Below are 15961 nucleotides of genomic sequence, written 5' to 3'. Positions count from 1 at the left end.
AGGAGGAGGAGGAGGAGGAGGAGGAAGAAGAAGAAATAATCAAACACACTGAAAACTGTCCTTGAAACTGGCAGACTGGACTTTTCAAGTACAAAGAAAAACTTGAATGTTAAAGCTTAAAACTCAGTTAAGATTAAAAAAAAAAGTCATAAATTTCACATTTTTGTCTCAATTAACAGTTTTAACTGATGCGTTTATCTGTGGCTTTGCTGAATCTTATTCATGAAGCTCTCCTGTTCTTCCCCATGACCATTTTGAAGGGAAAAAATACAAAAGCTTTTCTCATTTACAGTATTTTTGCCCCCAGGAGGCTACTTCAGTCAGCAGCAGGAGTGGATGGGAAAGTTTGGTGAGAACAGTTGAAGAGGCACAGATGACCCTTTGCTGAGTCTTTAGAAGAGGTATTCACTGGAGTCACTGCTCTAACCAAGCCCTAGGCTTTTTTAAGGAGGAAAAAAAATGCTGGTTCTTGGGTTCACTTTGTTAACAGAGAAGACAGAACAATTTATATGCATCTTTCCCACTCCATCCAGTTTTGGCAGAATATAACAACAAAAAGTAGTGGGTTTGAGAATATGAGCATATATTGTTGTTGACTTAGTTTAAGTTTTCAAATTCAATATATGAATATATACATATTTTTTAGATTTATTATTAACTTCAGTGGGGCTTTTTAAGGCCCCTACATCAAGTTTTTGTATACTTCAGCAGGTCTTGGGTCTCAATTTCCCAATTTCTGATGGTAGGCCTATTTTTAAACAACCATCCCAAAACAACCTGGGTATATACACACACACTCACACATACATACAGACATATACTAGTATAAAGACGGTTTCTGAAGCACCATTTCACATCTGCCATCAGGAAAAATAATGAACAAATTCATCTTCTTATAATTCTACTATGAAGGATAATAATGCAATATACAATGCCATATTTTAAATAAAAAATATCAGTAAATGAAAATAAGGACAGAGCTTAAGACTTTGCAAAGAAATATTTAAAAAGTAGGGCTCAAATAACTCTGTAGATTCCAAAGACACTATTTACTGATCAGTCTCTACCAATTAAACAAATGTAAAAGAATTTACTTTAAAATCAATAAATAGAATGAAGAGAGAATATAAAAACAAAACTCAACTTATGAAACAATTTTTAACTGAACACATGCAAAACTCCACAACTGTTCTTATCTTTATGGGCTAATGCAAAATGCAAGTACAACATGGAGAATATCTATGTACTTTTCTTTTTAACTTTCTATCTTTAAGGATCTTGGCACATTAAAGGATAACATGGCTTCCTAATTTGAAGAACGGAACATGAAATTCAGATAACTACGTAATTGTTATAATTAAGAAAGAAGCCTCTACCTAAACCAAATCTTGGGAATAAAGGCTGATTAAACAACTCACCTATTTGCTTGACTTTAACCATGGATATACATTCTGTATTAATTCAATACCTGTCATGGATAAGAAACTGTTCTAGATGCTGACATCAACCAGCATTTGGTTATGAGTATTGTGTTTTCTGGGACTATCTGCATTAACAACTCAACTATTTCAACTACTTTACAAATTTTCAACAACAAAGTTCAAAATCGAGGTCCTTCTTACTATTCAGCACACCCCAAGATGATCTCTCCAACTTCCAGCTAATTAATATTTAGGGAATATAACATTACAAATCAAACTTGAAAATGCGAATCTGCTTGGAAAATTTAAAAAGCGCATCATGCAATTAAAAATGAAAGGTAATTTGTTTTTGACAACCCAGTATTCGCATCATCTGATACAGCTTCCCTACATTCAGAACTGCAAATTGATTATGCAAACACAAAAACATACACACACAATTCTCTCTCCATGTGCATGTATGTGTGCATGCACATACAAATACATTTGTAATCTCACCTGTGACATTTACACTTAGTCTATCAGTATTTAAACAGCTGAACTGCAGTCATGACCTAAAATATGGCTTATGTTGTGGGCAGGTCGGTTTGAGGACTGCTTGGAAGAGTCAGAGGCAGAGGAGTTTGCGATTGTAAGCAAAGGTGACATTGCTGAGCCATCAGGAAGAGCTGTAGCTATTTCTGGAAACAAAGATGTCATATTAAAATTGGATAAGTGAGAGTTGGGCATGTGCATTGGTGGCATATCAGGGAGAAGAGGAAAACTTGGTTGAGCAAAACCAACAGGTCTTGGAGGAGATAAAATTGATCCAAATCGGTTATTTAAACTCCCACTGTTTACCTTCTCTGTGCTAGGATTTGAGAACATTTGATTCGAAAAATAGGGGATCGAAATATCATTGGACAGTGTAGGGTGAGCAGGAGAGTACGGGGGATAGAAGGAAGGTAGAGTATTTTGGGGATCTACAGGGATGAGTGCTGGAGTTCTAGTGGCGCTAGGCTGAGTAACCTGTGGAATGAAAGAAGTATTAGCATTTATTGGTGGATTCATGCCACCCTCAGGAATAAAAGGAAAACCAAAATTTTGTGATAGTGTATGCTGGTCAGGTGCTGAATTATCATTAGGTACTTGAGGACTATCAGGCATGAAACGAACAATACTTCCTCTCTTCTCTGTAGTGGGTTGCTGGCGTCCAAGAATCATACTGCCACTAGCAGAGAGGGGCAGATGGGGAAGACTCGGATCAAAGACATTACTATGCCTTTGATTTCCAGAACGATTCCTTTCAGGTTGACGAATTTTGGAACCACTGCTGTCTTGCAAGGGATGCCTTGATCGTTGGGGAACTGAAGAATTAGTTTGACGTACAGGAGGCCCTTGATCAGAATTTCCATGAGACACAGATGGATGTGGCAAAGCTGGCCTTGCAACCCCATGCATGTTGGTTGTGACTGGAGGATTCATGTGGCCCTTGGTCCCATGACTGTCAGTGATCCTCATGGGATTGGACTTCTGCACAGAAACATTGGGACTTGTGTTTCGACCTTGAATATCTCCTGAGGAAGAAGAACTCGAAAAAGGGATATTCAAGGTACTGTTCCTGGTGTTAATTGCACCTAGGGGCATGTCACAACTTTCCCTATTCTGATTCTCACTCTCTCTTCTAATATGGACACTTTCATGAGTTGGGGGACAATTATATTCAACTGCAGGGGAGGGACCACACTGTGTATTCCTCTGATGTTCTGAGAGTGATCTCTGGCTCCCAATGACCTGATCTCCAAGGTGAGGGGCAAGCAAACTCTGCATGAAACTTTGATGACATGTATTTTCACTGTCCCTTGGTGGGATAGCATTTCCTGTTGGGATGCTATGAACTGGTGGATAAGGTAATCTCTTTTGGCGGTCAATTGGTGGTGGACCAGGGTTTTGACTAATTCGAAAAGCCTGAGACTGCATACTCCTCAATGACGATACAGAGTTACCTATTTCATTATTTCTTGAAGACTGTACTTCAAAATTACTCTGGGGCTGTTGAATGGCTCCAGTTGGTTTAAATGTCTGACAATCAGACAGGCGGATATCTGAGGCAACAGTATGGTCCACACGACCCTGCATATTATGAAGGGCCAAACTCTTATTTCTGGGTACATCAAGATAACTTCTCATTTCAAGCTGATCTGAAACTCTAGAACCCTGAATCGATATACCCATTCTCTGCTCTGAATTAGAAGATGTCTTTCCAATGAGTGCCTCGGCAGAATAACTTGAAACTCTATTTCTCTCTGGTCTGTGTGGAGTACAGGTCATGTCTGAAGGTCTAGTCACAATACTTGGTTGGGACACCATCTGCTGCTCTATGCCTCTTGATGTCAAGAGCCTCTGCATTGGATTATGCCCAGATACATGTTCAGAAGAAACCCCTGAGCCTTGCTGCCTGCTTCCAACCTCCTGTTGCTGGTGCATAATATCTTGATTGAGATGGTTTTGGGGATGGTTAGGGTGGTTCCGGCTAGTTGAAGGGTTTTCACAACTCTTTTCTGACTGGGAGCTTCCAAAGTGTTGCTGCATCTGTTGCTGGATCTGCTGATGGTGGGGATGTGGCTGACCACTCTTGGGTCGGGATTGGTCAGTTCCATGGTGCTTCGGTTGTAATGAAAGCTGGGAGGCCTGAGTGCCCTGAACAAGATTCCTCTTTTTCTGCATATGAACTTCCTGTTGCAGAGTTCTCTGTTGGTGGACATTATGGGGCTGAGAGTGGACAGAGCTCTCTGCATGAGGTATGTGATGCTGCAGTTGATATAAGTGATGCCTCTCCCTTAACTGCCCTGCTTGCTGCTGCTGTTGCTGCTGCTGCTGCTGCTGCTTTAAGTAGAGATGGTTACTATGCAGGTGAGATACCCCTTGAGCTGGAACATGCTGTTGCAGGACCTGCAGATGTTGACTAGCCTGGGTTTGCTGCTGCTCAGCAACCGAAGGCTGAGAACTGCACTGAACTTCAGTTTGCCTCAATGCAGGGGCCACAAAGTTGTTACTAGGTGGAAATAATCGCGTAAGGCCATCTCCATGTGCTGGGTTGCTAATAGGCACAACTGAGTTTGAAGAGTTGGGAGGGATCTGACTAACCATCATTTGAGTATGATCAGAAATGCTGTCTGGAGTTCGGCTAACCAGGGACATACCTTCAAGCCTGAGGGGGGCTGGCTGACAATGTTTTTGACGTTTCACTGAAGACAGTAGAAGGTCATCTTGGAGAGCACGTTTTGCAGAGTCTTTACGGCTTTCATGACTTGGCTTTAAGAGTGGCTCTTGAATCTGTGAAGTTGGTACAGTACCAGTCATAGTGCTTAGTTGTTCTTGAGAATATTCAGTCATCAGAGATGGTCCAGGAGGCTGACCGCCATAGGAACTAGATGAAACAGTCAGATTAACTGTAGCAGAAACAGTTGTTGACTCTGAAGTCTGAGACAATCCAGCACAGCTGACAAGAGAATGGCTGATGCTGCTCTGATGGATAAGATTATTCACACTTAAACTGGTAATGCTTGGTGGCTGAGAATTCGAAACCTGCAAAGAGGCATTTGATGTTTTAATTCCTACTGAACAACTTGGTTTTTCAAGGGGCCTATCCACAGTTGCTTCAATTGAATCCTGAGAACTAAATTCATTTGGTGTTGCTTCTGCCTGACCTGGGCTATTCTCTTTAGAGACCTGTGTTTTAAAAGGCTGGTCTCCCTCTAAAGATGATGCTTCAGAAGGCTTTGAAGTAACTTCCCTTGTATCAGCCTGGGTACCAGTTTTTCCTTTCTCAAGGTTTTCCTGGTCAAAAATAGCTCTTGCTGCAAGAGCGACTATATCAGTTTGCTCTACAAAGGTACAGCTGTCACACGTATTAGTTGTTACATTGCTGGTGACATCTTCTCTAGTTGTTTCAGGAAGCATGGATGCAACTGAAAAACTACGACTACTGCCCGAGCTGGTTGACATGGGAGAGTCAGCCTGCCTACTGGTAAGCAAGGAGCCATGAATAATCTCCTGATCAGGGATGCAGGAATGATGCTGTCCTGGATCTCTATCATCACTGTTCATCAGTAACAGCTCCTGTTTGGAATGCAAATCAATACTTGAATCAATTATTTTAGAATTTTCTGAAGAAAAGTCAGGATGGTCCACCTGGACTGAAAGAGATGATTTCTGAGGGTCTTTTTCTTTAGCAAGACCAGACAGCAATGCAGTTAAACCTTGCTCCTTTAAGAGACCTGTAGTTTGCATTCTATCTGATGAATCTTGCTCAACTCCGCAAGGTTCAGCAATGATTTCTACCTCAGAAACACAGTCAGTACTTGTAGTGCTTGTGGTAGATGATGAACCAGAAACCTGAGAAACCAAAACATGGGGATCATTTGGAGATGGAATCAACACGTTGGCTGAAGTACCAAATTTGGGAGCATCAGACAATGCCAAACTAGTTGGTGGCTTATCCTGAGAAGTCTCTCGTTGCACTATGGGGACAGAATCTTTGGATTTTGCTGGGGCCACCGCAAAATGTTCACTTGTTATAGATTCTTGACAGGGTGAGTTAGACTCTTCTGCTGACTTAGATTTGGGTACAGACTCAGGTATTACCGATTCCGAATTTGGAACATCCAAAGAAGGTGAACCAGAAACACTCACAGTACTCTCTGCCTGGGACATAGTGACAGATGGCACCACAAGAGGGGGGCTTTCCAGCAGTCCATCATTACATGGTGGCTCTGCTGAGCCTTCAGTACTGGGGCAGTCCGCCTGGCCCACGTTGCTGACTGGATTCAGGGGGCATGCTGACTTGTTAGCTGCTAAGTGTTTCTTGACACCTGGCTTCTTATTCAACCTTTTTGACTTCACGTTAGGCAAACAAGCTACAGGGTTCACTGAGGGAGTAGTCACTAGATTATAAGTACTGGGTAGTGTGGCTGAAGTATCTGTTGTCATGGGAGATGCTACAGTTGCTGTTAATGAAGCACAGTTAGCTGGGGTGGTTTGACTACTTGCAGTAGTTTGGGGATTGCCAGGCTGGCTAATAGACAATTGTACACAGCTTTGCCCAGCCATTTGTGATATGCTTTGATTGAGGCTGGCCAAAGCGCCAAATGTGTTCAGGGCAACATTGGTATTTGGATCTTCGCTGGTGGTGGGTTGAATAATTTGCATAGGGTTTTGGTTTGTAGTTCCTGATGAAGACATCACAGGCTGCAAAGCAAAAAGCTGTCCATTTAAAGAAATGGTTTGAGGCTGTTGTTGGTTCGACATGGTAACAGAAAAAGTTTGTGTTGAATTAGATGTTGATAAAGATGAAGGTCTTGGTAATATGTGGACAAGATGCTTTCCACCAAAAGTTTGTGGGGTCGGAACATTTTGCACGGAATTAGACCCTATTATAGCATTGGCTCCATTGACAGGGAGTCGAACAGAACCAGGAGGTGGAGCTGAGAGGAGTGGCAAAGGATTCTGATTAGCTGCCTGTATGATTACTATCTGTTGACCTACAGTTGGGTTGGGAACCTCTGCCCTCATCACTGTTGGGCATGGAGTGGTGCTGGGTGGCTGAAGAATGATAACGTTTTGATTAGCTGGAGCTGCTTTAACAGCTGTCCCTACTGGCTGAGCCATCTGAATCACTTGCATTGCTGAATTCAATGGGAGGATATTTGGGGGAGTCTGAGATTTAACTTGTGGCTGGGCAATAACTGGCTGCATAGGTAACGATGGACAAGAAGGCAAGGTTACAACTACTTGCTCAACTGGCTGCCCATCTGCTGGAAAGGAATTATTCAAGTTGATGCTTGTAGCCATATGTCTACCGTGACTGCTTGTGGTGGGGCTAGTACCAGACTCATTTAATACTGGAGTCACAGCAGAAGATGGTGTCTGGCTTAAGGGCTGAATAGTGTTTCCTGCCAGTTGCAAAGTAGTCCACGTTGTCTGCGTGTTTCCAGATGAGGAAATTCGAGTAAGGCTATTAATGTTTTTCAAATCTGAAGCACTAACAGCTGAAGAAGGCAAAGAACAAGAAAGAGTCCAACCATTATCCAGAGGGTTTGCAGAAGGACTGCTCACAGGAGCAGTGGTCTTCCCTCCTCCAGGGACAGATGGGGCCACCACTGCAGTAACGCTTGCGGAGTCTGCACCCTTGCTAATGCTCACTGGACCGGGATCACCTGCAGATCTGGGAGGCTGGGAGCAGACTGTGGTGGTAACTGAAACAACAAAGGTGGTTTGAAAATCACTTCTCAAATCCTGTGTGCTCAGGCAGGACTTGTCTCCAGGGTTCACTTTAGTGGTAGTTGCTGAGGAGCTGGAGGGGACGCTTGTGGCACAAGGGACTGTTTTTTTCAATAATTTAGGATTCTCTTTCCCGTTCTTATTTTCAGAAGAATTTTGATCATTTACACTTGTGTGCAAGGACCGATGTTGGCAAGGTTCAGGTCCTATGGGAACAGCAACCAATGAGCCCCTGGTGGCACCAAGCACACGTGAATCGCTTTTGGAGGTGGCAAGCTTGAGAATATTTTGAGCAGGAATGGTAGCCGGAAGACAAAGAGGAACAGGCTGGTTGGCAGCCAATGCAGAAACTGTGGTCTGATGCCATGGCTTGTTTTCAGAAGGGTAAACTCCAGAAATAGACACAGGAGTCACAAGATTGCAAGTCCTCTGCACTGGCACCACATTGGCGGTTTGCTTTTGTAAATTATGGCCAACATTAAAGGTTATCCCCTGAACAGCTGCTCCCTGGCTGTTGCCACCAGGCTGACTCCCATTGGAATAAACAATAATATTTTTCTGAATCTGGTCACTGGGAATAACAACAGAGACCTTTGAGTTTTTAAGATTTCCTTTCCAGTGGATTGTGGGATCATCATATAAGCATATGTCATTTGCTTTCAGTAATTCAATATATCGGCCGTTTTCTTTTTGAATTTCTTCCAATTGTTTACGAAGCTTTTTAATTTCTTCAGCTACAATATTAAAAATAAAAATGAAACAATTACCTGTAAACATCAATATTTACAATAATTTAAGAACTGTGTACTAAAACTACTGAAATCTAATTCTAGCATTCTAAATACCTCAACTGAAAATCTTCAGCTATTTCCTAATACAAGTTCTTTCTTCTTTTTAGAATGGTATCTCAAACTTCTATCCCATCTTTTAAAAGTATATATCTTTAGCCCTAGCTGGTTTGGCTCAGTGGATAGAGCATCGGCCTGCGGACAGAAAGGTCCCAGGTTCGATTCCGGTCAAGGGCATGTACCTTGGTTGCGGGCACATCCCGAGTAGGGGGTGTGAAGGAGGCAGCTGATCGATGTTTCTCTCTCATCGATGTTTCTAACTCTCTATCTCTCTCTCCCTTCCTCTCTGTAAAAAATCAATAAGATATGTTTTAAAAAAATAAATAAATAAAAGTATATATCTTTAAAGGTAAACAACTCAAAGGTCAAAAATTACTCAAAAGCCCAGCTGGTGTGGCTCAGTGGTTGGACGTCAACCTATGAACCAGGAGGTCTCTATTCCCAGTCGAGGCACAGGTCTGGGTTGTGGGCTTGATGCCCAATAAGGGGTATGCAAGAGGTAGCTGATCAATAATTCTCACTCATCATTGATGTTTCTCTCTCTCCCTCTGGGTCCTTTCTGAAATAAAAAATAATAATTTTTTAAAAAATTACTCATAATGTAGAAATCTTAAAATCCCCAATTCAAAAATTCCCAATGGGGCAGCTACAAAGGTAAAGCAAGGGAGACATACTGATATCATGGTAACATGCTAGGAAAATAACAGTGAACATCAATATCACAGCATTAAATGCTACAACAGCTAACATTACTTATGGTGGTAATTGTCTCTTTTATAAAGCATTAAACTCGTTTCTAATTTACCCATTGAAACAACAGAGAACAAGTAGAACATGTAAGAAACAAAGTGACAGAACATGGAGGAAAACGTCAACAATGGAACTTGCATTTTCCTTGGCAGGGACGATGTATGTTACCCTACTGAGTAATGGAGATGTCTGTCACACCCCTGTTCCTTTCTAAGGAAGACAGCCTCACCCTTGGATCCTACTAACGGGGCAACCTGGGCTGCTGCTATTTATGCTCTGTGACCCGTATATCCCTACCTGTCTTGCCTCAGGGGTACTCTTGGTACAAAGGCATCCAATCCTCAAGGCCAATGCCCTATGAGGTAGCCTGAAATGAACAGTCTGTCCTGACAAGGATGAGCTCAGACTAGAAAATTATTTCCTTGGATATTTAAACTAAGAGACACAGGAAAAAGATGTCAATGTGCCATGGACATTAGAAATTTAAAAATAATTATTATAGACCAAATAATAATGGTTGTTCTCACTTACTGCACACTTACTATATGCCTGGGACTTTTCATTCACTGTCTCATTTAATAACAATAACAACAATCATAACATAATATTTATCAAGCATTTACTTGAAGTCCCAGACTTCAAGTGCTTTGCCAGAATTATCTCTTTTAATCTTCATAACAACCATGAGATGGGAACTACCTATTGTCGTCTTCATTCTCAGATGTGAGAAACAGGCTCAGAGTAGTTATATAATTTATCTAAAGTCAACCAGATAGATGCTATAATTATCCTCATTTTAAGATAAGGAAATTGAAACTTGGAGAAATTAAGTAACTGACGAGAGGTACTGAGTGATAAATGAAACCAGGACACAAACCCAGGTGGCCTGACTCCCAAGACCACTGCTCTGACCACTGTTCTAGATTGTCATGTGGGCCATGAGTATGTGGAGGAAACTGTTGGGAGAAGAAGAGAGAGCAGATGCACAAAAAAGCACCAAAGAAAGGATGATGACGGAGATGACAAGTAGTCACACTGAAGCTGCCTCCTTTGCTGCTCCGACACCTGGCCTGGCTGTTCAGCTTTTCCTGGGCCTCATGCAACGTGTATTTTTTCAATAGTTTCCCTTTTTCCTAAGGTAACTTGACTGCTTCAGCCTCTGGGCTGTGAAATCAAAGAAGCTCTCACTAGAAAAGTCTACAAATCATTTTATAGGGTGCCTCAAAACGGGTACCAAACATATATTATATATCTAACTACCTGACAGCATCATAACCAGGGCCTGGGCCATAAAGATAACTGAGCTAGTTGAGGGGATAAGTTGTTATCTAATTGAAATTCTGAAGCTAACCTTCAAGTATGGTCTCCAATATCCTTCCCGCTTCTTATAAACAGCCCAGCATTGCCCCGCCTCCACAAATTCTGCCTTTGTTTCTCTCCTTTAAATGTGACCTTCTGAGGTGTCACAGAAAATTCTCTCTCTCCTCTTGTTAGTGGCCTACCACTCTGAGCTTTATACTTGCCTGTGATATTCTTCTTTTCAGCTGTTATAAGGAAACCCATTCTCCAGTTCAAGTGGAAAAAGAGGTTCATTTGATAACATAGAAAGACTCACCTCTATCTAAAGATCAAATATTATTTTTTAAATGTATTTTTATTGATTTCAGAGAGGAAGGGAAAGGGGGAGAGAGAGAGAAACATCAATGATGAGAGAGAATCATTGATTGGCTGCCTCCTGCATGCTCCCCACTAGGGATCAAGCCTGCAACCCAGGCATGTGCCATTGACTGGAATCGAACCCAGGACCCTTCAGTCCCCAGGCCAACACTCTATCCACTGAGCCAAACCGGCCAGAGCAAGATCAAATATTACTAAATGATCAGGCAGTCTGATGTGCACATTACATGTAATATAAACAATCATGAACTGAGGGTTTGGCCTTTTGAGCAAATTCACAGTTAAGTTTTTGCACAGGCATATCTTTATCTTGTTTTTAAGTTACACTGAGCAGGATCCCTCTATATCCTTTTATAAGCTCCTCCTAGTTGGATGATTCAACTAGAATAAAGGAGATCCAGCATTACTTATATCATGAGTTAAGCAAACATGAAAAGTACAGACAAGTCCAAAATCAAAGTTATGTATCCCTGCAAGATTTAGAATTGCTCACTAAGATGAATTTATCTGCAACACTATTCTCCCACATCCACTGAATGCATGGTCTTAATAATGTTTGTGGGCAAAAAGCCTTCTGTATCCTAATATAATTTGCACTGTGATGCAAAGGTCTAAACACTGGGGGGGAAAAAACAAAAAGAAAAAATATTTACCTTGTTCATTATTTCCTCCGTTAAGCAGGAATTCATCATTTTGCCTTTTCAATTCTGTTATATATTTAAAGGCTTGGTCCAGGATCATATTCTTGCTCTGCCAAAGAAAATTAACCATTTAAAAGGTCTTCATTTTAAGACCTTGCCAAAGAAACTTAAAGTGTTGGTTTTATCATATACTAGAGGCCCGGTGCATGGATTCATACACTGGTGGGGTCCTTCGGCCTGGCCTGCGGGGATTGGGCCAAAACCAGCTCTCCGACATCCCCCAAGGGGTCCCAGATTGCAAGAGGGCACAGGCCAGGCCAAGGGACCCCACCAGTGCACAACTGGGGCCGGGGAGGGACCACGGGAGGGCTCCAGGGCGTGTCTGGCCTGTCTCGCCCAGTCCCAATTGGCCAGACCCCAGCAGCAAGCTAACCTACCAGTCGGAGCATCTGCCCCCTAGTGGTCAGTGTGCATCGTAGCAACTGGTCGAACGAACAGTCAGACACTTAGCATATTAGGCTGTTATTACATAGGATATGTGATATGTATCTTGAAAAATGTTTTAAATTCACCAATATTCAAAAGCTTCTACTATTTATCTTTCATTTACCAAGTATTTATTGAGCATCAACTATGTGTCAGGCTCTGTACTAGGCACTAGGGATATTAAAAACAAAACAGAAAAAGTTCCTGAATTTGAGGAATTTTATACATATATATGAATAAAATGCTGTGGGGGGAAAAAATAGAGCAGAGTAAGAAGCGGCCAGAGAGATGGCAGAGGTTACTCTGTGTATGGACTGAATGTTTGTGTCCCCCCACAATTCATGTTGAAACTCTAATCCCTGCTGTGATGGTATCTGGTGATTGGGCCTTTGGGAGATAATTAGGTCATGAGGGTAGTCTCTTCATATGAGATGCCCTTAGAAGAAAACATGAGGGAGGTAAGTGCTCTCTCTCTGTGTCATGTGAGGACGTAGTGAGGAAGAAAGCCCATACCAGGAACTGAACTGGCTAGTACCTTGATCTTGGACTTCCCATCCTCTAGAACTGTGAGAAATAAATTTTGGTTGTTTAAGCCACCCAGTCTATGATAATTGTCTTATAGCAGCCCCAAATGACTAAGACACTCTGTTATAATCTATTTTGTATAGAGAGGCTGAGGAAGGCCTCTCTGTAAGGTAACTTTCTTTTTTTTAAATCCACACCCAAGGATATTTTTCCATTAATTTTTAGACAGAGTGGAAGGGAGGGGGAGAGATAGAGAGAGAAACATCAATGTGAGAGAGACATTGACTGGTTGCCTCCCACATTCTCCACGACCTGGGCCAGGGATCGAGCCTGACACAGCGGCACATGCCCTTGACCGGAATAGAACCTAGAACCCTTCAGCCCTCAGGTTGACACTCTTATCCACTGAGCCAAACCGCTAGGGCTGTAAGGCAACATTTAAGTACAAACATGAAGGAGGTACAAAAAGTATATGCCTTATAGGTATCAGGAGGAAGAGGGTTCAGGTAGCAGGATCAGTAAGAGCAAAGGCTCTTGGGCAGAGCTGTGCTTGGCGTGTTGGAGAAACAGTAAGGAGATGAGCCGACTAAAGTACATAGGAGAAGAGTAGTAAAAGAAGAGGCCAATGAGGGCCTTAAAGACCATTTAAAGACTTTAAATTAAATTTAATGTTATTCTTTACTCTGTCAGCCAGAACTACAAAGTTACTTGACTGAGTTTTGGTGTCATGCTCCCAGTATATTCCATTCCTAAGCTTTTTGAAAAGATTGTATTTTATGTCAAAGTGCTGCTTTATTCTTAATTAATAATTTTAAAAATTGAAAACACAATATGTGCATATAGCAAAAAAATTTAAACAATCTAAAGGGATATATAATGAAAGCTAATATTTCTTTTGGCTTTAACCTTCCAGACCCTTTTCCAGAGGCCACCACTATAAAGTGACTTGTATACCCTTCCAAAATGTTCTATGCCCGTGTGTGTGTGTGTGTGTGTGTGTGTGTTTAAATCCAGATAGAAGGATATGATAAAGAGTAAGTTACTTTATTTTTAAATTTAAAAATATACCTTGGAGATACTTTTATATAGCATTTAGGTTTCTGTATCTACATTACACCTTCTGAATGCTGTATTTATTTTATCTATTACTAATAAATATTTAAGCTGTATAAGAGGCATTTCAGTTTTTTATTCTTCAGCTATTAAAAATGTTACAGCTATTAAAAATAATTTTTTATTTATTTTTTTGAGAACAGTTTTTTAAATAGGTATTTTATTGATTTTCAGAGAGGAAGGGAGAAATAGAAACACCAATGATGAGAGAATCATTGACTGGCTGCCTCTTGCATACCTCCTACCGGGCATGTGCCCCGACTGGGAATCAAGGAGAATCAAACCGTGACCTCCTGGTTTATAGGTCGATGCTCAACCACTAAGCCACACTGGCTAGTCAAAGAACAGTCAGTCTTGATAACTAGCTGGTGTTTCTCTACTCAGCACCATGGCTGGGGTCCCGACTTAGATGTTTTCATCTTGGTTCTCTTCACAATAGGTACCAAATCCAGTATCACCTTGGTGGGTCTTTATAGTTTTTTTTTCTACCTACCCATCAGAACAGACAGGCTGTAACCTGGCCTCTTACAAAAACAGTCAGAAATCTGTAAGATCTGGTCCTTTATGCAGGTAGGGAAAACCTTCTTGCTCAAGACTAACAGAAAAATGTGCAAATGAAAGACCAAAAATCTTTAATTATAAAGTTACATCTTTTTGAAAAATAATTTTTTAAATGTTGCAGTGCATGTTTAACTCCTACTCCCATGTGCACATTATTAAGTATCTCCAGTACTTTATCAGACAACACTTTTCATGCAGAAATTGGTGATTTAGTGCTTTGGTTCAGCAAGTTACAATTCTGGGTTCCTTAGACTGAGTCCCCAAAAAACCAAAGTAACCCAGGAAACACTTTTGAGAGAGAAAACTGATATTGTCCTTTCTTAACTCAAAAGTCGAGGCAGCCCTAGCCAGTTTTTCTCAGTGGTTACAGCATTGGCCCTCAGACTAAAGGGTCACAGGTTCGATTCCAGTTAAGGGCACATATCTCAGTTGCAGGCTCATCCCCAGCCCCGGTCGGGGTGTATGTGGGAGGCAACCAATTGATTGGTCTCTCTTATATAGATATTACTCTCTCTCTGTCTCTACCCCTCCCTTCCTCTCTCTCTAGAAATCAAGGAAAAAATATCCTCAGGTGAGGATTAACAACAACAACAAAAAAGAGCTGAGACAAAGGCAGAGCCTTACAGTGCCCATTTTCTGCCTCTCTACTTCAGATGGGGGTGGAGACATGCAGCAATAGTGCAGGAAATCTTAATCTATTCAGCTTCTGGGAGCCAAAGATTGATTTCCATTGCACAGTCTAAGACACTGAGGAAATCAAAATGATTATGGTTTCCTTTCAGAGACACTCATAGGAATGAAAGCCAAGAGCAGGAAAATAAGATTTTACTAGGCAAACACAAATATTTACTAAGCAGCTACTATATACATTGAGATGTAGAGGAAGAAAAACAGTCAGAGGACATAGTGTCTGCCCTTAAGTTTGCTATTTGTTAAAGAAACTGAAAGTGTGTTTTTAAGAAGACTAAAAAACATTTATGCAAGACTAAGTACCACCCTGGAGGGGAGAATGAAAAGAAAGTGGAGTGAAAGACCTTCCTAAGGGGACAGTGTGGAGAAGAAGCAAACTGATCCGGGCCTCTCTGCCACAGCCCGGGAGGTTCAGGACTGGGCGCTCCCGTGACCACGAAGGTGGGGTGAAAGGTATGGGGATAAAACTGGGAGGCTGGTGGAAGGACTCTTCTTATGCAGTAATAAGAACCAATCCCCACGCAGCTGGATGACTTCCCCTTTCTGCCCCAACCACCGGAGACAAGTTTGTTTTCTGTGAAGTGTAACCAGAGAATTTCAGCCTCAGGGATACTTGGCACAGAAGTGAACACACTATGAGGCTCCTGAGTGAAAACCGGAGTGAAGTCAAACCGCCTCCTAAAGCACTCACTTCCCTGACTCAGCTTCCAGAATAATAACAACTAGCCTCACGCTCTTCCGACCGTTCCCACGCCTAGGTACAGGGCTCAAGAATTCTGCTCTGGAAAAAAAAATTTAATAGCTACCCCCAAAACAAACAAAAAAAGCAACAAATACTGATATTTTTGAGTTTCACAACAACAACACTCGTTCACCAACTAATCACTCAACACTCAGAGCCACCAACAGACAAGCTTAGCCAATCAGCTTTTTAATGTCTCATTCTCAAATATGAAAAAACAACTAAGTATCACTAAACATTTCAGGA

General features: G+C 41.6%; 1 protein-coding gene across 4 annotated transcripts in view; it reads right to left on the bottom strand.

Annotated features, from left to right (window-relative positions):
* Positions 1-140: 140 nt before the first annotated feature.
* USF3 (upstream transcription factor family member 3) overlaps positions 141-15961 on the bottom strand; it is a 40835-nt gene continuing 25014 nt past the window's right edge. For 3 of the 4 annotated variants that reach the window (XM_014545392.1, XM_005873310.2, XM_005873311.2), the window contains 2 exons: positions 11611-11707; positions 141-8416 (listed from right to left, as the gene is read on the bottom strand). In XM_014545392.1, the coding sequence (XP_014400878.1) occupies positions 1950-8416; positions 11611-11707 (6564 nt within the window). In that variant the 3' untranslated portion in view covers positions 141-1949. The remainder of the gene's footprint in view (positions 8417-11610; positions 11708-15961) is intronic. The other variant, XM_014545393.1, reaches the window with a different exon arrangement.

Source organism: Myotis brandtii, unplaced genomic scaffold (genome assembly GCF_000412655.1).
Source record: "Myotis brandtii unplaced genomic scaffold, ASM41265v1 scaffold406, whole genome shotgun sequence".
Taxonomy (NCBI): Eukaryota; Metazoa; Chordata; class Mammalia; order Chiroptera; family Vespertilionidae; genus Myotis; species Myotis brandtii.
The sequence above is the reverse complement of the archived record's forward strand: the minus strand, read 5'-3'. Positions and strand labels throughout refer to the sequence as shown.